The sequence below is a fragment of the Gigantopelta aegis genome, chromosome 12 (assembly GCF_016097555.1).
Source record: "Gigantopelta aegis isolate Gae_Host chromosome 12, Gae_host_genome, whole genome shotgun sequence".
Lineage (NCBI taxonomy): Eukaryota > Metazoa > Mollusca > Gastropoda > Neomphalida > Peltospiridae > Gigantopelta > Gigantopelta aegis.
Genome location: NC_054710.1, coordinates 39,225,970 through 39,249,389, shown reverse-complemented (window position 1 = coordinate 39,249,389; position 23,420 = coordinate 39,225,970). Strand labels below are relative to the sequence as shown.

The 23,420-nt window shown below is 37.4% G+C and overlaps 1 protein-coding gene across 8 annotated transcripts in view; it reads right to left on the bottom strand.

Moving 5' to 3' along the window:
• The window catches only part of LOC121386187 (roundabout homolog 1-like), a 254,179-nt gene that overhangs the window by 180,419 nt on the left and 50,340 nt on the right, over positions 1–23,420 (bottom strand). For all 8 annotated transcript variants that reach the window (XM_041517014.1, XM_041517013.1, XM_041517020.1 and 5 more), the window contains exon 2: positions 12,709–12,833. In XM_041517014.1, the coding sequence (XP_041372948.1) occupies positions 12,709–12,790 (82 nt within the window). In that variant the 5' untranslated portion in view covers positions 12,791–12,833. The remainder of the gene's footprint in view (positions 1–12,708; positions 12,834–23,420) is intronic.

Here is a 23,420-nt window from a genome sequence, read left to right as displayed (position 1 = left end):
ACACCATTTATAACATAGTAAACATCAGGGGTGGGAATTTGTGATCTGTAAAAAAAAAGAGGAAATCTAGAAGGGTCCGGGAAATTCTTGACACATTTTGGAGGAAATGACGATTAAAATGTGAAGAAACGCAATGTTCCACGAGAGGAAAACAGCTGATCAAAGGAGAATTCCCACCCCTGAAACATCTCTTTTCTAAAATCTTATGGCATATTTTTTCAAAAACCTTCCAGCATTAAAAGAAAGAAACTCTATCATCATTCACTCCTTATGGTATTAAAAAAATTACTCATTTAATCCTTATAATATTAGAAGAAGAAAAACAACACTACTTATTTAATCCTTAGAGTATTAAACAATAAATAAGGGCCATTTATTTAATCCTTATAGTATCAAATGAGAAGAAAAACACACACCACTTATTCAATCTTTACAATATTACACAACAAAATGCCGTGTTTTTCAAAGCTTTCAGCATTAGATGAAAGAAAAAATATCATTTTTATAACCTTACAGCATATTACAAGAATGAAGAAAACATCAGTTACTTTTTCAAAACATACAATATTAGCAGAAAAAAAGAAAAAACCCACCACATTACAGAACTGAAAAAGAGAGAGAGAAAACACATTTCTAAATCATAAACTATATTCACACAACTTCAAATCTGATCGGAAAAAACAAACAACGGCAAGCAAAAGCGATTCTCCATTCATCCATTGAAATACCACAGAACTGTGCGTGCTATTTACAAACAAGTCTTACAATGTCCATATGCAAGCCTCTGAACAAACAACAATTACTGCAAAGACAACACTGTCATTATGGTTTATGCCGGAAAGAGATCCAAGTAGAATTTCATATGGCCAGTAAATAAAGAAAACTACACCACTATAAGCAATGATACAAGTATATTACACTGTCTGGTCATCATTGTACAGAAGCCCAATCGTAAAGTGCTTGCTTGATGTGCGGTTGGGTTTGGGATCAATCCCTGTCAGTGGCCCCATTAGGCTATTTCGCGTTCCATCCAGTGCACCACGACTGGTACATCAACTCAACAGCTGTGGTATGTGCTATCCTGTCTGTGGCAAGGTGCATATAAAAGATCATAATCATTGTACAGGAGTCCAGTGGTAAAGTGCTTGCCTGATGTGCGGTTGGGTTTGGGATCGATCCCCGTCAGCGGACCCATTGGGCTATTTCTCATTCCAGCCAGTGCACCACGACTGGTATATCAAAGGCTGTGGTATGTGCTATCCTGTCTATGGGATGGTGCATATAAAAGATCCCTTGCTGGTAATTGAAAAGATTAGCTTATGATGTGGCGACAGCGGGTTTCCTCTCTGTATATCTGTGTGGTCCTTACCGATATGTCTGATGCCATATAACCATAAATAAAATGTGCGAGTGTGTCATTAAATAAAACATTTCTTTCTTTCATTGTACAGGATACCACAAAAAGTTAAAGTTGGTTTTGTTTATCGACACCACTAGAGCATATTGACTTATTAATCATCGGCTATTGGATGTCAAACATTTGATAATTTTGATATATTATTAGTCTCAGAGAAACCTACTACATTGTTCCATAAGTAGCAGACAGGATAACACATACCATGACCTTTGATATACCAGTTGTGCATTGGCTGGAACTAGAAAGAGCCCAATGGGCCCAGTGACGGGTATCGATCCTAAAGCTAGCTGGCATCAGATTATCACAAATTACAACTCTGGAACACTTGTTATTTTTATTATTCGACAATTGTTTGCAAATATACTACAGACAATTTTGGCACCATCGTTTTTTATTTATACAAAACAAATATAATATATCCAACAGCACTTTTTTATAGGTCATATTTGATAAATAGTACCTTTTTAAAATCTCTTTCATCTTTTTATTACTAGAGCCTTTTGCAAATATACCACGGTCAGCAACATACAATCCCTGCACCACCATTTTGGCTTTATACCCAAATAAATTTAACATATCCATCAGTATGCTTTTTATGTTACATTTGATGAATGATAACTTTTTTTCTGTTCATCTTTTCAAATCATGCTATAACATGGGGGCAGGGAGAGGTAGAGGGTTCAAATGAATCCCTTAAAATTATCAGAATCATGAAAAAGTTGTCCATTTTAAAGGGACATTCCTGAGTTTGCTGCAATTTCTAAGATGGTATCGACTAACAGACTTTTAATGATTGTAATTACATATTAAATATATTTTTCTGCATAAAATATTAGTGGCTGTATATTAAACGTGTTTCTGATCATTCTAATATTTGTATTAGGTTAAATTTCATTTTATTTCCTAAAAAGATTTTATACGTATGAAATTATTTGAAGACAAAATCCAGTTTGGGCTTCTTACAAATATTGAGATGACCAGAAACACATTGAATATACAGACATTGATACTCTAAACAAGAAAATATATTTAATATGTAAGTTTAATCATAGACATATTTTATTAATCAGAAACATCTTACAATGCAGCAAACTCAGGAATGTCCGTTTAAAGTCTAAAGCCTGTATCCTCCACATTTAAAATACACCCAGACATTCGGACACCTGTACTGCAACAAGCCGAGATCAGAACTACGCAGGCAGCCATTTTGGACTGACAGATATTGAAGTGTCTTCCCTGTTCAAACCCTCGGGGCCTTTTTTTCTGCATCTCCACGACAGCGCTTATGACATATTTCTCACTCAAACAGCCATCTTTAGAGAAATCAATAGTTATGCAGCATTGACAAATTCCGTCATCATACTGACGGTGAAATAACTGGGGCAGAAGGGACCGTAATAAAGCAAAGCTGACAAGCTGAAATGAAGTAATGGATGTTGTCGTAACACCTCGACATAACGTAAATCACCAGCCATTACTACTGTGCAAGATAAATATAACCAGGACAAGCTCACTGAAGAAAATTACCTACTCTTTTTGCAGAACACATGTAGCACACACCACCCAAACTACATGGGTTACTCTTTTTAAAAAACACAAGTACCTGACACCACCCCACTGTACATGGGTTACTCCTTTTGCAAAACACATATACCAGATACCACCCAACCTACATGAGTTACTCTTTTTAAAAAAAAACCCCACAAGTACCTGACACCACCCCAATGTACATGGGTTACTCCCCAAACCTACAAGTTACTGTACATGGGTTACTCCTTTAGCAAAACACATATACATGTGCCTGACACCACTCCAACATACATGGGTTATTCTTTTTTACCTGACAAAACACATGTACCTGACACCACCCCAACATACATGGGTTACTCCTTTAAAACACATGTACCTGCACCACTCCAACCACATGGGTACCTTTTTACAAAAACACATGTGCCCACCACTCCACATACATGGGTTATTCTTTTTTACAAAACACATGTGCCTGACACCACTCCAACATACATGGGTTATACTGACACCACTCCAACATACATGGGTTATTCCTTTTTACAAAACACATGTACCTGACACCACTCCAACCTACATGAGTTTTCAAAACACAAGTACCAAACTCACTCCCAATCCTACATGGGTTACTCCTTTTACAAAATGTAAAGCACCAATTTCTATTGGACAGAATCACCCCCTCCCCGCCTTCAAACTACATGGGTTACTCGTAAAATGTAAAGCACCAGTTATTAACACAAACTGCTTCAACCTACATGGGTTACTCCTTTTGCAAATCTCCCCAACCTACATGGGTGACCCTTTTTGCAAAACATCACCCAGCATAAAATAAGAAACAAGGATACGTACAATCAAAAGCTTTGTAAAAAATGTCAATCATTTGCCATTAGAACTACCAAAGATAAGAAGAAAAAGTGCATCCGGATATTAAATTTTTTTTGTCTTTTTTTTGTTTTTTACAATGGATCATGTAAAAAAGTGTCACCATAGCAACATTACATTTCTAATTAACGTTCCATTAAGCACAAAATTTCACAGCTTTGACAGTTTAAAGCAGTTTTTTTTATGAAAATGTCTAGACACTTACAAAGGGATGGATGATTAAATGGATGGATGGATGGATGGATGGATGGATGGATGGATGGATGGGTGGATAGATGGATAGATAGATGTATGGCAGAATGGATGGATGGATGGATGGATGGATGGATGGATGGATGGATGGATAAATGTATGGATGGCAGATGGATGGCCAGTTAAATAGATGGATGGATGGATGGATGGATGGATGGATGGAAGGACAGATGGATGGCCAGTTAAATAGATAGATGGATGGATGGATGGATGGATGGATGGATGGCTGGCTGGATGGCTGGCTGGATGGCTGGCTGGATGGATGGAAGGACAGATGGATGGCCAGTTAAATAGATGGATGGATGGATGGATGGATGGAAGGACAGATGGATGGACAGTTAAATAGATGGATGGATGGATGGATGGATGGATGGATGGATGGATGGAAGGACAGATGGATGGACATTTCCGACAGGTAGGTAATCTCTTTCACAGGTAGATAACCTTGATTCAGTTTGTCAGGCCTTAGACATCCACTCTGTAGAGTATGTGATGTATCATCACTGTGTACTCTTTCATGTCCGCGCTTAGTTCAACTCCATGACCTTCGAAAAACAGCCAATACAAGAAATGGGCAAAACTCGGTCTTACTTTATCATCACAGTAAATTATCTGGCAAAAAAATAATAATAAAAAAAAAAAATCATCAATCAATAAAATAAATCCTTAAAAAGAAAGAAAAACAACAAAAAATAGATACATCAACTCATTTCCACTTTTTGTTTTTATTCCATCGTCACCTCCACAATCAAGTCCAGCCGTATTCAGTTTCATTTATTTGCTATTAAATCCATACACAAGTACCGTAGATAGGGCCCACACGCAGAGCGATACACGGACAAGATATCTATAACCAGCAAAGGGGGGCAATTTTACTTGACTATTTACAATAGATTGGCTGTGAAATCGCATGAGATAGACTGCAGGGTTGAGTAATATTGCATCAACAGGTCTTAAACAATATCACGAAACATGCATGCTATCGAGGTGGCACGATTTTTTCAGCATTTTTTTTTTTTTTTTTTTTTTTTTTTTTAAAGTTTTTTTTTTTTTCCGCCAACTCAAATGTCATCATAATTATCTTCTCAGTTTCATATTGTACTCGGCTGGCAGTTGTTGTTAAATCTCCCAGGACTGGTGTCCGTTTTAACGATATCCCCAACATTTTTGTTTAACACGTATTGTTAACATTTTCTGCACGAATACATTGATGTATATCTTCCGGAATTGATCGTACACACACACAAACGCATACAGGAGAGAGAAAAAAAAAGCACTACCTGTGCTGTTTACAAGTACGAATAAAGTGTTGAGATTTTGTTACCTGTAATATCCCCCCAATGACTTTGATGTTTATCATTGCAGTTTTTTGGTTTTGTACCTTCATCAATAATCACATAATAGGGGAAATGCATACCCAGTTATATGTCACACACACACACACACATGCACATGCACATGCACGTACACACACGCGCACACACACACAGACACAGACACACAGAAACACACACACACATATACACACCCACACTATCTCTATCACACACACGCCTGAACTGATAAGAACATGGGTGGGGTGGGGTGGGGTGAAGTTGGTGGTTGTGGGGTGGGTGTCAGTCACATCTTTTTTTTATATTAAAAAATTATTGAAATTAAATTTTGTTTTTGTTGTTTAATTAAATTACTTCAGGTTTTTTTTAGCAGTATACAACCCCTACAACTGCCCACGGCAATCATCAATGCCATAGAGATACTACCACGAAATGTTTTAGTCTCTACAGCACTTTTTTTGCTTTGGTTTGTATTAAATTCTTTTTCAACAGGGCATTTTTTTTTTTTTTGGCCATACACGGCTTCTAAATTGCCAGGGTTGGTTAGTTTAAGTTAAAATATTTACATTTCAAATAAAAAATTATTAAATAATTTTGGCCTGAAGCCAGCCATTATGAAACTTTAAATTTAATAATCAATAAAAGTTAAACATTTGTTTTGTTTAAGACCACCACTAGAGCACATTGATTTATTATTCATTGGCTACTGAATGTAAAAAATTTAGTAATTCTGACAAGTCTTAAAAAGGAAATCTGTTACATTTTTCCAATTAGTAAGTAGCAAGAGATCTTTTATAGACACCATCCAAAAGACAGGATAACACATACCACAGCCATTAATATACCAGTTGTGTAGCACAGTCTGGAACAGGAAATAACCAAAGTGGGCCCTCCGACAGGGATCGATCTTAGACCAACTGCACATCAGGCGATCATTGTTTCACTGGGCTACGTCCCACAGCAAGTTATAATAATAATAATTACATTTCAAAATTTAAAATATTAAATAAATTTGGCTGGAAGCTACCACGATGTAACTTTGAGACAGCACCTTTAATAATCACTCCAAGACTCAGTCTTATAGATAGTGAGACAGGCAATGTTTTATTTAACGACGCACTCAATACATTTTATTCACGCTTACATGGCGTCGGACATTTCATTAAAGACCACTAAGAGAGAAAACCCGTTGTCGCCACTTCATGGGCTACTCTTTCGATTAGCAGCAAAAGGATCTTTTATATGCACCATCCCACAGACAGAATAGCACATATTACAGCCTTTGATATACCAGTCGCGGTGCACTGGCTGGAACAATAAATAGCCCAATGGGCCCACTGACGGGAATTGATCCTAGATCGATCGCGCATCAGGCAAGCATTTTACCACTGGTCTACATCCCACCCCTTATAGATAGTGTGACGAGAAAACTACGTACGGCCAGTGAACACGTGTCGGAAATTTCTCTTTCTATGATGATTATCCGACACTCTTTAACGCCTCTGAAAGAAAGTAATTTCCGCCTAAACGACAGTTACAATATCCTGGCCAGGAAGATGTAGCCATTTTTGTGCTTTGCCCATTTTGTAGCTGTTGCCTCAGAGACCAAAACATAACTCAGAGTAAACATAGATGTCAGAAGCAGGGGAGGGAGGGAGCAGGGGCAGTAGCAAACATAAGCATCAGAAGTGAGAGAGGGGGAAGGGGGAGGGAGGGAGCGGAGGAGGGAGGGAGGGGCAGGGGGAGGGAGATATAGCAAACATAGTCATCAGAAGTAGAGGGCAAGATGGACTGCAAACATGAAGAGATTTGGAACAGCCGTTAATAAAATCAAAATAATTAAGTATATTTGATAATTTCAGGTTCCATCCAATGATAGAAACATCAAATCCAAGACAAAAAGAAATGAAGTCCCTCGACATTGTGATAAACATTAACTTGACTTATTTATAACAAACAGCAGTAATTAAACACAACACTTCAGGATCCCTCCATCCCTCCAGTGAGTTCTGGATGGATGGATGGATGGACAGACAGATGGACAAACGGTAGGATGGATGGATAATGGATGGACAAACAGTCAGACAAACAGACAGACATATATATAGATGGATGAATGGATGGATGGATAGATGGACGGACGGATAGACCACCCTTATTTCAGAGACAGGAAAAAACTCACCTCATAGTCAGTGTAGGACACATTAACCTGACATGTCTATAAAACCCACCAGTGATTAAAAACAACATTTTAGGGTCCCCACCCCACCCCTCCAGTGAGTTCTGGAACCACCCGTATGTCAAAGACAGAAAAAAACAAACCACAGCCAGTGTAAGAGACATTAACCTGACATGTCTATAAAACCCACCAGTGATTGTTGGGACAGTAATGTGTTTTCATCACGATAACCACATCCTCTCTCTACTCTCCCCCAATTAACCCAGAGCCTGGCCGCTCAAACTATCAGCTGTTTCCACGGCTACGGACATATCTCCGGAGAACATGGGGGGTACGGGGACTCAGCTGATAAAGCCCAGAGATATATTTTCACCTTCATTAACAAACTGCCACAGTGTGAAGCCCAAGGGGACACTTTTTCATGATTACCGTTCTACTGAGAAGGAATGAACTCCAATAAATTAGCCATTTCTGGTGTGCGTGGAGATGTTTTATGGTCACCGTAGGTTACTTGTAGTGGTATAGCCAACACACAGACATATCAACAGGAATAAATATTGCTTAGACCAGACACATCAGCTGTGAAATACAACTGATACGTTATACGGGTATAGAGATGTTGTGTGGAGATGTTTTATGGTCACTGTGGGTTACTACAGTAGTACCCAACATACAGAAAGATGCCTGTCAAATACAACTGATATATTACAAGGGTATAGAGATGTTGTGTGGAGATGTGTTATGGTCACTGTGGGTTACTAAAGCAGTCCCCAACATACAGAAAGATGACTGTCAAATATAACTGATATATGTTTTAAGTGGGAGTATGTAGGTATAGAGATGTTGTGTGGAGATGTTTTATGGTCACTGTGGGTTACTAAAGCAGTCCCCAACATTGATGGTCACTGTTTTAAGTGGGAGTACTAAAGCATGTCCCCAACATCCCCACATACAGAAAGATGACTGTCAAATATAACTGATACATATTTTAAGTGGGAGTATGTAGGTATAGAGATGTTGTGTGGAGATGTTTTATGGTCACTGTGGGTTACTAAAGCAGTCCCCAACATACAGAAAGATGACTGTCAAATATAACTGATATATGTTTTAAGTGGGAGTATGTAGGTATAGAGATGTTGTGTGGAGATGTTTTATGGTAACCGTGGGTTACTGTACAGTACCTAACTCACAGAAAGATCACTATGAGACCGGCCTCGGTGGCGCAGTGGTTAAGCCATTGGACTACAGGCTGGTAGGTACAGGGTTCGCAGCCCAGTACCAGTTCCAACCCCAGAGCAAGTTCTTAAGGGCTCAGTGGGTAGGTGTAAGGCCACTACACCTCTTCTCTCTCACTAACCAACTAATAACTAACTCACTGTCAACCCAGAGAGCTAAGTGTGTGCCTAGGACATTGTGCTTGAACCTTAATTGGATATAAGCACGAAAATAAGTTGAAATAAAAAGAGCACTGTGAAATACAACTGATAATCACATGTTATAACTACATGTTATAACTGAGGGTAGGTGCGTACAGATATTTATCACTTAACAACATTTTTTTTCATTAGTAACAAGGGATCTTTTATATGCACAATCCCAGACAGGATAGCACATACCACGGCCGTAGTCGTGCACTGGCTGGAATGAGAAATAGCCCAATGGGCCACTGACGGGGATTGATCCTAGACCGACCACACATCAGGTGAGTGCTTTACCACTGGGCTACGTCCATCCCCTTGGCATGACAAATAAACTGCATGTTTCTACTCTAGTATACCTGTTCGACTTCCCATACCTAACAGCCACTGTTTCCACTGTGCCCGAGTTATATTAATCTAAATTTATTTCATGTCATGTCTGAGGAACACGGTATGTAGTTATTGATTACGATAGTACTTAGTTGCGTGATAGCGTAATTGGCAAGAGAAAAAAAAAAAATCCACAAAATTGATTATCTTGCTTCTACTGTTGTAAAATCATCTTTTTTCTTCTTCTCCGTCCTTCATTACTTGATGGACATTTTCATACAGTAACAAGATGGTGCTTTTCTTAACATCAAAGAATAAATTAATGCCATCTTATGAGTATGAAAATTGTCTTTTGAAATAAGTCCCACCGTTTTCTTACAGATTAAGTTTATAGTTGTCTTATGAAATAAGTCTATAGAATTTATTATAAATTAAGTCCATTTGTCTTACGATGTAAGTGTACATAATATTTATAAATTAAGTCCATTTGTCTTACGATGATGGTCTACATAATATTTATAAATTAAGTCCACTGCCTTATGAAATAAGTCTATATCATATTTTATAAATTAAGTCCACTGAAATAAGTCTACTGAATGTCTCATAAGTTAAGTCCACTGCCATATGAAATAAGTCTAGTCGTCTTATAAATCAAGTCCAGTGTCATATGAAATAAGTCTATAGATTGTTTATGAAACCACTGCTTGCAATCGATGTCACGAAATAAGTTCACTGTCTTATGAAATAGGAGCCGCCTACACCCCACCTCCATCCCCCCCCCCACCTCCATGCTAGTCTATGTGACATTGTTAGGAAAGACAATCTTAATGTATCTTCTCAAATACCACAAAGGCAGCTAGTCAAACAGCTTTACGTAAGGACAGATCACTTGAATGTGTTGTCACCCCTTCAGCCTGTTTGCTTAACTAATCAAGACTGTTTTCCTTACAACTGATTGTATAAGACAAAACTGCCTTCAGTTGACTTTGCAATCAAAATAGTGTTTTCCTTACAACTGCTTGCACAAGACTTTTCTTCTTCAGTTGACATTTCAATCAGAACTGTGACTTCCAATTCAACACTTTTCAACAGGAATAGTTCCCTGGGGAGCTTCCACATTCTATGGATTTCTCCCTAGACTTAACTAAAGTCTGTTTGAAGTAATTACAGTTTCTTAAATGGCAATCATACAGATCTGACTTGTAAACTATATAAATACTTAAACTGTCTTGAGCGTTTTGAGTCTTTTGTGTTTGTTGTTTTTGGGGGTTTTTAGGTTTTCTTTTTGTTAACTTTTAGATTCTGTTACATTTTTTAAACTTTCTTCTATCGTGTGTTTCCATTTTTTATTTGTTGTTTTTCCATTATTTCCATTTTATGTCAGCTCCTATGATTATATTGATTTATTTATTTCATTGTTAGGGTTGACCACCCTGTTACAAGAAGAGTAGCACAGACATCTTATTTATGCATACTAATCAAATGAATTAACTATTACAGAATATTTCTCAAATTCTAAGTGCTTCACAAATGAATTTACTTAAATTCCACTTTTGTGTATGACAATCTGTATTTAATAAAATCATAATTTTTAATCTATTGGGATGACACCTGTATTTTGGAGACAGATATTTTATTCTTAAATCCCTATATAATGGACATATAAACAAAAACTGAAATTCTTCTTATGGTTATAAAGACACTGAAGAAATCTGAAAAAATTAAAAAGCATTAAGCTATACTCTTCAAAAAGTTAATGTTTGTTTTAGTTAATGACACCACTAGAGCACATTTGTTTATTAATCATCAGCTTACTGTATGTCAAACATGTAACTCCTTTTAAGTCGTATTTTTTTCCTTTGTGGACTTTCTACCACTATATTTATCTTAATACGTATAAAACAAAATAGGTCGTATTTTTTAATTTGTGGACTTTCTACCACTATATTTATCTTAATACGTATAAAACAAAATATGTCATATTTTTCAATTTGTGGACTTTCTACCACTATATTTATCTTAATATAACAATAAAAATCTGTCATATTTTTCAATTTGTGCAACTCCAACATTATATTGCTCTTACCGCCTATAAAAACCTGTCGTAGCCAGCATGACGCTAATTCAAAGCAAACACCAGTGATTGTGGAAACCTTGACACTTCGACACGCGTTCAGGGACCCATTAATATAGGTGTCTGCTTACTGCTTCCAGTGACAGTAAAATTGATCAATTTGTCACAGTTCACTGATACAATGACACTTTCCAATTGGCCTGTGTTTGATTATTTGTTAAGATTTTTTTTTTTTTTATGACTAAATTAGACAAGGATTACTGGATACATTAGCGGTTCGATCAGATATAAAATTATTTAATAAATAATTAAGTTTACCCACAAATTAAATTATCTTGTAACACAGGTTAATCTGGACATTAAATTGTTTGGTTAAAAAAAAAGGTTTATTAAGTTATTAAATTATTTAGTAGCACATGTGTACTTTGGATAATAAATTAAATTAATAAAAAGAGAGTTGTCATTTTCTTTTACATTCCGCTGCAGCATATGATGAGATCAGAAATAATATTTCAGATCTAAGGACAGAGGTCTTAATATAGGCACGGTCTTTTGACTGATCCATGACCATTATAATTTGGTAATAAATATGTTTAAACAAGGATAGGTCCAAAGGAAGGGACCAAAGGTGGGGGACCTGTCCTCCCTTAAAAAATTAAAGTGTCCTTCCTTTGAACAGCTTTCAATGAAGTGCCCTTTTCAGGGAGTCCGTCCATGTGCCCTTTTGACCTTAGCACCTCCCTAAAATATTTACAAGGTTTGGTCTTGAGATCAATTAATATGTGTTTTACCCAGCACAGGGACTGTTCCAGATACAATTACTTAGGGGGCATGTGCAAGGTGGAATGCAAATTTATTATATATCTAACAAACACAACAGAAAAACTGCATTTAACCTATGCATATATATATATTGAGGGGGGGGGGGGGGGGCAGAGGGAAGATATGGCTAATCATTGAGCACCCCCCACACACACCAATCAATCCACCTCAGCCAACCTCATGTGAAAATTTAGTATTTTAAATTGTGTTTAGCTAGAACATTTCATTCTTTGTTGGTTTTGTCTTTTAACAAATGAAGGAAAATAAATAACAAGTATACACAAATACAAAGGGAAGTAACTCCTATCAGGCATGAAGATTTTGGTAAGAACATCTTCAGTTGATGACATAAGTAGAATGTTGTTCATCTTTAAGTGGTTGTTCTTATATCTGTGTCGGGAAATGTATGTTTGTGCTGGGTTTTTTAATGAAATGGATGAAAAAACAAAAAAGCAAAGGGAGATGACTCTTACCTTGAACAGAAATGATGGTGAGGAAAATGACTGCTAGCTTGAGACAGCCGCACGGCTTGGTACTCAACCACACGTATCTCATCCTTCATGCTATTTATGTATCCATTGGTGACTGACTCCACAACCTGCAGACAGAAACACAAAACATTAGTCACGCAATCAGATATTCTCTGCTGGACATAAAACAATTAATTCTCGACTATTAATGACACAAAAACCACCACCATCAAGTTATTAAATCAGATATATATCCCAAACAGAAATAATTAATTGTTGACTTATTAATGCTAAAAATGCATGCCCAACAGTACATCATGTAACCTTGAAATGACAAAAAAGTAATTGATAAAGCTTTCAATGTAATAAAAAAACCCACGTCTATAGTACATCATGTACCAATGACATAAATAAATAAATAAATAAATAAATAAATAAATAAAATAAATAAAGTTAAAGTTTCCTTTGTTTAACACCACTGGAGCACATTGAATAATTAATCATCAGCCATTGGATGTCAACCATTTGGTAAATCTGACATTTAATTTTATTTTGTTTAATGACACCACTAGAGCACATTGATTTATTAATCCCACAAACATATCATAGCCTTTGATATACCAGTTTTAGTGCATTGGCTGGAATGAGAAATAGCCCAATAATAGCCCACCGACAGGGATCGATCTCAGACCGACCGCGCATCAGGCAAGCACTTTACCATTGGGCTACATTCGGCTCCACCCATACTGCCCAGTACTGCACAACTGGAGAATACATGTACCATATACCTTCTATCTGTGGATAAACAATGGGTGGACAGACAGAAGGAAAAAAAAAAGAAGAAAGAAAGAAATGTTTTATTTAACGACGCACTCAACACATTTTATTTACGGTTATATGGCGTCAGACATATGGTTAAGGACCACACAGATTTTGAGAGGAAACCCGCTGTCGCCACTACATGGGCTACTCTTCCGATTAGCAGCAAGGGATCTTTTATTTGCGCTTCCCACAAGCAGGATAGCACAAACCATGGCCTTTGTTGAACCAGTTATGGATCACTGGTCGGTGCAAGTGGTTTACACCTACCCATTGAGGGTTTGGAGTCGGTATCTGGCTTAAAAATCCCATGCCTCGACTGGGATCCGAACCCAGTACCTACCAGCCTGTAGACCGATGGCCTAATGACGACGCCACCGAGGCCAGCTCCAGATAGAAATATTAAGAATTCGTCATCGTTCTATCTCTGCCTTTCCTTCAGACAGACAGACAGACAGACAAAAGAATTAACAAACCCAAATACGCCTGCATTCTCTCCCCTCTCCCTTCTGGCAGAACTGTTCACACACTCCACCATCCAACAACTGCATTCACACACGGCTCACAACCTAATTAACAAGGCATGACTTAATTACGCCAGACAGCTAACGAGGATTTCAGACAACATGCACTGGCATTCTGGAGAGAGAGTCTTCTGTCTCTCTCTATACAGGCCCCTGCCACCACCAGGGGGCGCTGGGACCACATCTCTCTCCACATGTCTACAAATTTCACATGTGCAGCATCAGAAACAGTTGCATGCGATGGTGCAACAACAGCTCTATGTAAGATAGTGCAACAACAGCTCTTTGTAAGATGGTGCAACTGCTGCGCTGTGTAAATATTGTGTCTGTGATTGCCGTGGGCTGTCGGAAATGTAAAACTAGATAGCTTGATGGTTAAACCAGACAAGATTAAGAGTTTAGCCGTCTACATGCACTGGTGAGCTGATACTCCCGACAATTGTTTGTTAATGATGCTGTATATTAGTTTTATCATGTGAAGGAGAAAACCGTTTCCCCACATGCACTGTATATGTGGGATTAAATATGCTTATAAACCCATGTGTCGTTTTTTATAAAAAGGTATTTTTTAAAAGGCCGTATGCACCAGTTTTGACAGTGAAAATTGTTTGTTAATGACAGTACATGAATATTAGCTTTGTTGAGAAAACTACTTGGAATCCTTACAATTATACGTGATACTAACTCGTATATCGAAAAGAAAAAAAAAATGTTTTACAGGTCATATACATGTACATGTATTTACACTGCCAGTTTTTTGTTAGTGATTTAGTACATTAGCTTTGTTGTGTAAACAAAAAAACTGCACTGCATTATTTGGATTACCAGATATACATGATATAAAGCCATGAGATTAAAAAAGTTTTACAGAGAAAACTGCTTATCCACGTGGAGTTTATCATTCCCATTAAACATATGATAGCGTAAAAGAAAGAAAAAAAAAGAAAGATAAGAAACCAACGAAATGTAAAATAATAAGATCAGACCTTGTCGTTTAAGGGGAGCCATCACTCTCACTCCCCACCACTCCCCTCATTTCATTTCAACTTATTTTCGTGTTTTTTTTGCAATTAAGGTTCAAGCACGGAATACTGGGCACACACCTCAGCTAACTGGGCTGTCTGTCCAGGACAGTGGGTTACTTTTTAGTGGTTAGTGGTTAGTGAGAGAGAAGAGGGTGTAGTGGTCTTACACATTGAGTCGTTAAAACTCACTCTGGGTGGGAGCCGGTACCGGGCTGTGAACCCAGTACCTACCAGTCTTTTGTCCGATGGCTTAACCACGACACCACCGAGACCAGTCAGTACCCTAAGACTAATTTAAAGAGAGTAATTTTTAGCTCCCCTTAATGTGAATCCCTTAATGTGAATGTATGTAGTATTAACCGGTCTCGGTGGTGTCGTGGTTACGCCATCAGGCATAAGGCTGGTAGGTACAGGGTTCAGAAGTCTTTTAGCATTGCACTGTGAGATTGCAAAGTTGCAAGAGTTTAGTGAATTAGGCCCCTAATAGCTGAGGTGTGTGCCCATAATAGTGTGCTTGAACCTTAATTGGCTATAAGCACGAAAATAGGTTGAAATGAAATGTGGTATTAGTATGGTAATATCTTAAATGGCTCCCACAGTCTAAGTCAGGAAAGATATTGATCTCTCCCCTCATTTATTTTCACATCAACTTCTGTATAATTCCACAGAATCTAAACAATAATCATACTAATCAATATTAACAACACTAATTTAATTAAAAAGATATAAAAGACTGAAAATCAATAATGGTTAAATGTCAACAAATGCATAGTCATTTGAACATAAAACTCATTAAAGAAACAAAACAAAATAAACAAACAAAAACTGGATCTCATAAATATGCATATTTAATGTTTTTTTTGCTATTATACTCCATACAAAGCTTCTGTTTACTGATTCCACCTCCAACCTATACCATAATGCACCACTAATAAAAAAAACCTGGCAGATGCAGCAGAAACAATCGACCAATTGTTGAAAAGTCTCTTCCAGTCGACTGGACTCTCTAGCTAACGCTTAATGCGCACTGGGAATTGTCCAGCTCTCGTCAGAAACACAATGGCGCGCTTCATTACGACTTTCCGACTTTTGACGCGTTGCCTACCCCTTTGAAACGCTCTCAGCTCGCCCCAAAACACACCCACTAATACCGAAGTCATTAACAGTATCAGACGCGGTACGCCACCCTATTGGCAACGTTCGCCGATGCGTGAAGGACCATCTAATTATATCTAATATTGATTGAACACGGGCAATGAATATTTCATTGTTTGTTTCGTGAAAAACACATACTGTTCCCCGTGCTGTGGAATCTCGGACCGACCCGTTCATGCCGTCGTTGCGGATGATTGCATTGTCGGTGTTCATAATCGGCGCACTGCCGCATCGATGCAGGTTTTGTTACTTATCAAAAGATCAAGCGGGCCAGATAAAAAACAGATTGACGCAAAATCCATTTTAATGACAATAACTTTTAATAAATTGGCAGTTTAAACACTTAACTTGTCAGTTTTCTCATATTAAGTGACATGAACACAACAAGAAATCATAACGGCATGTCAACTGTGATTGTTATCCAAATGAAATTCATTGTCATTGGGTGGGGAGTAGTTCAGTGGGTAGGGCACTTGCTTCATGTGCGATGAATTGTCAGGTCAGAGAGTTTAACGTGCATATTCAGAGCAAGCTGTTGTAGTGCACGCCTGTCCTCAGTCTCGGATGGGTCTCATCCGTCCAGGAAAGGAAAGGGGTGGGTTGGAGGGGGTACCACCTGCACTAGCAGGTGCAAGGGAGCACCAGCAGTCCGACCAGGACTGGTAACAGGCGGAGGTTGTATGGTGTTATGGAATTTGGAATGTCCTGTAGGAATAAGCCAAAGAGAAATGGTGCGCATTTTTGTGAAGGAAGTTAGGCACAAATTTTGAATGGTCTGTCAAAAAGTAAAAGGAGAGATGAATTGTAGAATCGATCGCCTGTATAGACTTGTAGGCCCAAAATACCTCACAGCTAGCCTGGGTCTGGTCAGACTGGAGCCATCAAAATACTGTGCATGTTCTATGTTGTCTGGGGCCAAATCTGAAATTCACACCAGCTCGAAGTGTACATAATAATAACTGTATGGATATATTTTTATCAACAGTTTTTGTTTGTTTTAAAAAAAGATACATGCAATAATCCCATTCATCTCTTGCTTACAGGGAGCGAGACGTAGCCCAGTGGGGATCGATCCCTGTTGGTGGACCCATTGGGCTATTTCTCGTTCCATCCAGTACACCACGACTGGTATATCAAAGGCCGTGGTATGTACTACCCTGTCTGTGGGATGGTGCATATAAAAGATCCTTAGCTTGCTGCTAATCTGAAGAGTAGCCCATGTAGTGGCGACAGCGGGTTTCCTCTCAAAAATCTGTGTGGTCCTTAACCATATGTCTGACGCCATATAACCGTAAATACAATGTGTTGAGTGCGTCGTAAAATAAAACATTTCTTTCTTTCTTTCTCTTGCTTACAGTACAATTTGTATGCTTGTAAGTATGTTTGTTTAAAAAGCAAATACTGGCAATAATGTCTTTCTTCCCTTGCGTTTGGTACAATTGGTATGTTTATAAAACTGACTGTTTAAAAAGCAAATACACATGTACTGGCAATAACACTCTTCTCCCCCTTGCATACAGTACAATTTGTATCCTTGTAAATGTTTGTTTAAAAAACATTACTGGGAATCATACCCTTCTCCACTTGTATATGGTACAATTTGTATGTTCGAAAAGGTGACTGTTTAAAAGGCATATACTAGCAATAAACCCCTTTCTCCCCTTGCATACAGTACAATTTGTATCCTTGTAAATATGTTTGTTTAAAAAGCATATACTAGCAATAAACCCCTTTCTCCCCTTGCATACAGTACAATTTGTATCCTTGTAAATATGTTTGTTTAAAAAGCATATACTAGCAATAAACCCCTTTCTCCCCTTGCATACAGTACAATTTGTATCCTTGTAAATATGTTTGTTTAAAAAGCATATACTAGCAATAAACCCCTTGAATACAGTATAATTTGTATCCTTGTAAATATTTTGGGTTAACAAGCAAATACTGGCAATAAACCCCCTTCTCAACTAACATACAGTAAAATTTGCATGCTCGTAAATATGTTCATAATTGTGTGTGTATGTCTAAAAAAAAAAAAAATCAATTTGTGGATACACAACACAATAGAACTTTCTGAAAAGATGATCCCCAACTTGCCTAGCTGTCGTTGGTGTTTCAAATGACCGATGACACGGGGGCCTGGACAGGTGACCCCAGACCAATCCAATCAGACCCGGGTTCAACATCAAACAAAACCCCGGCCCCGCTCGCCACCCCATTCACACCCAAAGGTGTTAACCATTGATAAAAATAGCCGCAGGACATGTCAGCGCCTTTTGAAGTTATCCCCTCCTGTGATCACCTGTCATTTAGGGGTCGTGGGGGCCCTTACCCGGGGTTAGGCTCCCGTTGTTTTATTGTCAACAGATTGGTGTAGGTTTACCTGGGAGTATTTTAATGTTTCATTTATTACAATTCCTCTTTCTAGCGTTTTCAGTCCATCTGCATTTTAATGAAAAGGCTGTGTTGACACCTTTTGGTTAAATCACGGCATTATCTGTTATGTTTATGCACTGGCCTCGGTGGTGTCGGGGTTAAGTCATCAGATGTAAGGCTGGTAGGTACTGGGTTTCGCAGCTCGGTCCCCGACTCCAAAACCAGAGCGAATTTTAACAACTCAGTGGGTTGGTGTAAGGCCACTACACCCTCGTGTCTCTCACTAACAACTAACCCACTGTCCTGGACAGACAGCTCAGATAGCTCAGCATATGTTTGACATCCAATAGCCATTGATTAATAAATCAATCTGCTTGTTTAGATAACCCTGAGAACAACACATAAGCTATTCCTTCTAAACAGCAGTAAGGACATTTTTATATGCATTTTCCCCATAGCTGATTTCTGTCATTTCTTGCAGCAATACAAACAAAGGGGTCTGTTATACATGTTTGTGTATGTGTTAATTTACTTATGAGTTTTTTTTGGATTTTGTTGTTTTGCTCAGGAATATTGAAAAGAAAACCATTTACAATTGTGGAAAAAACTAAAATATGCTTTCTTTTTCATGTTTTTTTTCCTATCTTTTTTTAGAAGAAGATTATTCTACAAATACATCTGGCTCTGTATTCATAAACATACTTAAGTCAATGTATGATACCTAAATACATACTTAAAGTACATAGATAAGTATCATACATTCACTTAAGTATGTTTATGAATATGGAGCCAGGACCTTTTTAATGAATGTTACTAAGCATGACATTTAAATGTATTTTATGGGTAGTTGTAAATTATTTAAATTTATTCTGTATGCACAGAAACTAGATACTGAAACACAGTTGCCTCACCACCATCCCCACCCCAACCCACCCACAAGACAGTATGATGATTTATAGACGCTTAGCAACAGATCAAGTTTCATGATCAAAGTACAAAGGTAACGCTAGTTATGCAAAGACATGTTGAGATCATCCTAGTCAAAACCCCTTTGTAAAACATAATAAGTTCCACACAACAAAAATGTTTACCAGTTTTACGCACACAATACAAAAAAAGTTAAATGTATTTAGCTCCAGCAGTTAAGGATTCTTACGTAGACAATAAGGAAAACATCTTTAGTTAGACTTCATCCAGAGTCCCTACTGTTTCCTAATAAAGACCATTCTATCTCAGTTCTGTAACAGATAATGCTTTACCAAGATTCCCTGACGGAAACCATCATCACCCCTTTGTAGGTCAAATGAAGAGAAAATCATCTGACAATACTCAAACATCTGCAGTTAGCTACGTGTCTCACCCCCTGCCATTCCAAACCAAAGACTATTTCGGGGACATTGTTTGCAAGAATAAATGCATTATTACATTTTCTACAAAGGAAGCCATCATAAAGCTTTTGTGGGTGAAATGTTCAGGATATAAACTGACAGAAATGATGTTTACTACAACACTGATAACATCTTTATTTTTTGAAAAATTACCATCCCCTGCAAAGCAAAACAATAAATCTACACATCATTTTCTTCCCTTTTTTTCTCCCCCGTTTTTCCCTCCATTGAAAACCTACGAACAAACAAGAAGTAGTTTTATAGATAGTATTCTCAGAGGCTTTTCTTCTAATACTATAATGATGTTTTATGAGCCCGTTACATTTAAAAAATAAATGATGTCCCATCAAAATCTTTGTCATCACCTGGAGAAGGAAATTGGTGCTTTATAAAAAAAAAAAAAATGCTTTTGCCGATGCAAACATTAGATAATAATAATTTATCTCAATGATCCTATCAGTAAGAATTTAGGTAACCAGGGCAGACGGCTTTAGCAACATCGAGTGAATTGTCAAGAGATTTATGCGAAGGGAAAGAAGAAAAAAAAAAAACGTTTGATGTGAACAAGCCTTCCATCTTGCCTCCAGGCTTTGAAGACTACAACACGTAAACGGATAGCAGACTTGTGTCATCTTTACTCATTGAAGAAAAGCTATTAAACAGTAAAAACAAAACGAAAAGAAGAATAAAAAGAAAAGAAGAAAGAAAAACAAAGAAAAAAATGATTAGAAAAATCATCATAACTTCTGAAGATCTATATAATTTTTATCTTTAAAAAAACAAAAACACATTATTCTTTCTGGTTTTTTAAACGATTTTTTGGCCATATTTATTCATTTTCTTTCTTTTTTGGAGGTCTAGTTTTCTCATTATGAATGTTTTTGCCCAAATGTGAAGATTTTCTCCATCACTAGGAGGGAAGTTGATCCTCCTGATATCAGAGACCAGTCTGCAGGAAAGTACATATAAAAGATCCCTTGCTGCTATTTGACAGCAGTATCTTATTTGATTATTTATGCACTAGATGATATAAAAGATCCCTTGTTGCTATTTGAAATGAGTAGTCCAATGTGTGGTTTCAGCAGCTGTCATGCTTTTTCACATTTACCATAGTTTGAAACCCAATAGCCCATGTATTTTTCGTGCTGGGGTGTCAACATCTATTCTATTCTATTCTATTCTATTCTATTCTATTCTGTATGGACCATAACCAAATGTGTTGCTAAATAAACAAACGTTCCTTTCCTTTCTTTTCCAGTTCAGAATCTAGCCCCCCCCCTCCCCACCATACCTCCTCTCCCTCATCCTCCCTCCAGGTCATTAAATTGTGAACAGCTACATCTTTTGCCCTGGGATTGAATCTACCCTCCTCCCACCCTCTCTCCCTCATCCCCCCTCCATGTCATTAAATTCTGAACAGATACATCTTTGGCCTGGGATTGAATCTACCCCCCCACCCTCTCTCCTTCATCCCCCCTCCATGTCATTAAATTCTGAAAAGCTACATCGTTTGCCCTGGGATCGAATCTACCCCCCCCCCCACCCTCTCTCCCTCATCCCCCCTCCTGTCATTAAATTCTGAACAGCTACATCTTTTGCCCTGGGATCGAATATACCCCCCACCCTCTCTCCCTCATCCCCCCTCCATGTCATTAAATCATGAACAGATACATCTTTGGCCTGGGATTGCCTCTCATTGTAACGTCAGCTCATTACTGGTCTTTAACACACACAGAGTAAATTTAAACTGTCCCATCTGACACACCCAGAACATGGCTCCAGGGGGGAACAGTTTCTTAAGACGTTTTGCACCTGTTGATTTGCCCATTGAGTGACGTGCTTGTGTTATTGTTCACACCTATTCGAATTGTCATCTTGATAAAACGCCAACATGCTACTCCAGGGACCATTTGAAAACAATTAGGCGAAGAGGTACAATAGGTAACCGCCACCCATTAGAGACCACTGCAAAGGGCAGGTAATGTCTGTGTGTGTGTGGGACTCTTATTTGTGTGAGGGAAGAAAAGATGAGTCACATGGTTTTTGGTGTTTGTGTGTTGTGGTATATGGTTTATTGGTTAATATTATTAATAGTGTATTTGGAAGTACATACGGGTCATAGCGTTTAGTATGTACAAGTATAAAGGGAATTAAAATTATTAATTATGAGTTGTTCAATATGGTTGAAATCAAACTTGGAAATATTGTATATATGCAACTGTGTGAAATAAAATATGTAAGAACTTCTTGTGGTTATTTTTATTTATATCCTGGAATATTCCATTCAATTCTTATTTTTGAGACTAATTTAAAATGTTGCTGATAATGTACATATTACAGAGAAAACCCAGTAAATTAAAAATAAATTCACCAAATTTATTTGTTTTTAAATATGATACAATGTTTCAAGCAATCAAACAATCTTAGCTAATCTTGTTGAAACATTATTTTCCATATACTGAGACAGATCTACATTCTGAAATAAGTAACCATCTTTTTTTTACCATTTTTGTTTCAAGTTCCACATCAGGTTAGAGTTATTGTCCTTGATGTTTTGTTTTTAAAGTATACTCTTTCAGCTATTGTTTTTTTAACTCCTTATTTATTTAAACCAGGAATGCAGACATGAAAAGATTTTCATTCTTTGATTTTATACCACAAAACTTCACAGAGATGTCAACAGTTTGCTTTGAATACTTTTTTTCCTGTCAAAACAACAAACACATGCTTTTTAGAACTCACCAGGGTCACTATGAAAAAAACATCACAAAACAAAGTGTTTTCACTTCAGTTGAAAATTAAAAAACTAACAACCAACATTTGACCCTCAGGTGGATTGGGTGTGTAGAAAACAGCATTGTTGAAAGTGCAAACGGAAATTGATACATGAATTAACACCAGATACTGACAGATTTCAGAGGCTATAGAAACTGGAAATGAATGGAACATTTTTTTAAGAAAACTTCAGCAAACCATGGTACAACAAAAATTAACTCAGAACAACAAAAATATAATTGAAAAAATTCTAGTTCAATTGATAATCAAAATCATAATTGCCATATCTTCTAATTCATGGCTAGCTCTGGGTGAGCAAAACATTTCGCCAAATTGTCTATTCAAAAATTGCAGAAATTGACAGATATTTTCTTTAAAATGTCAATTATTACATGAAATTATTTCGCCAAATTAAAATAAAATTTGCCAACTGCTTTCAAAATTCACAACTGGCATATTTGGCAAGTGCCATAGCTAGCCCTGCTAATTCATTGATAACCATAACAGTTAAGTATGTCTGTATACCGTATTAACCCCCCCCCCCCCACAAAAAAAAAAAAAAAAAAAAACCCCAACCCATCCCCAAATCGTCAGATATCATTAACATGACAAAATTAAAGACATACATGTACAATTTGATTACCATTAGAGACATG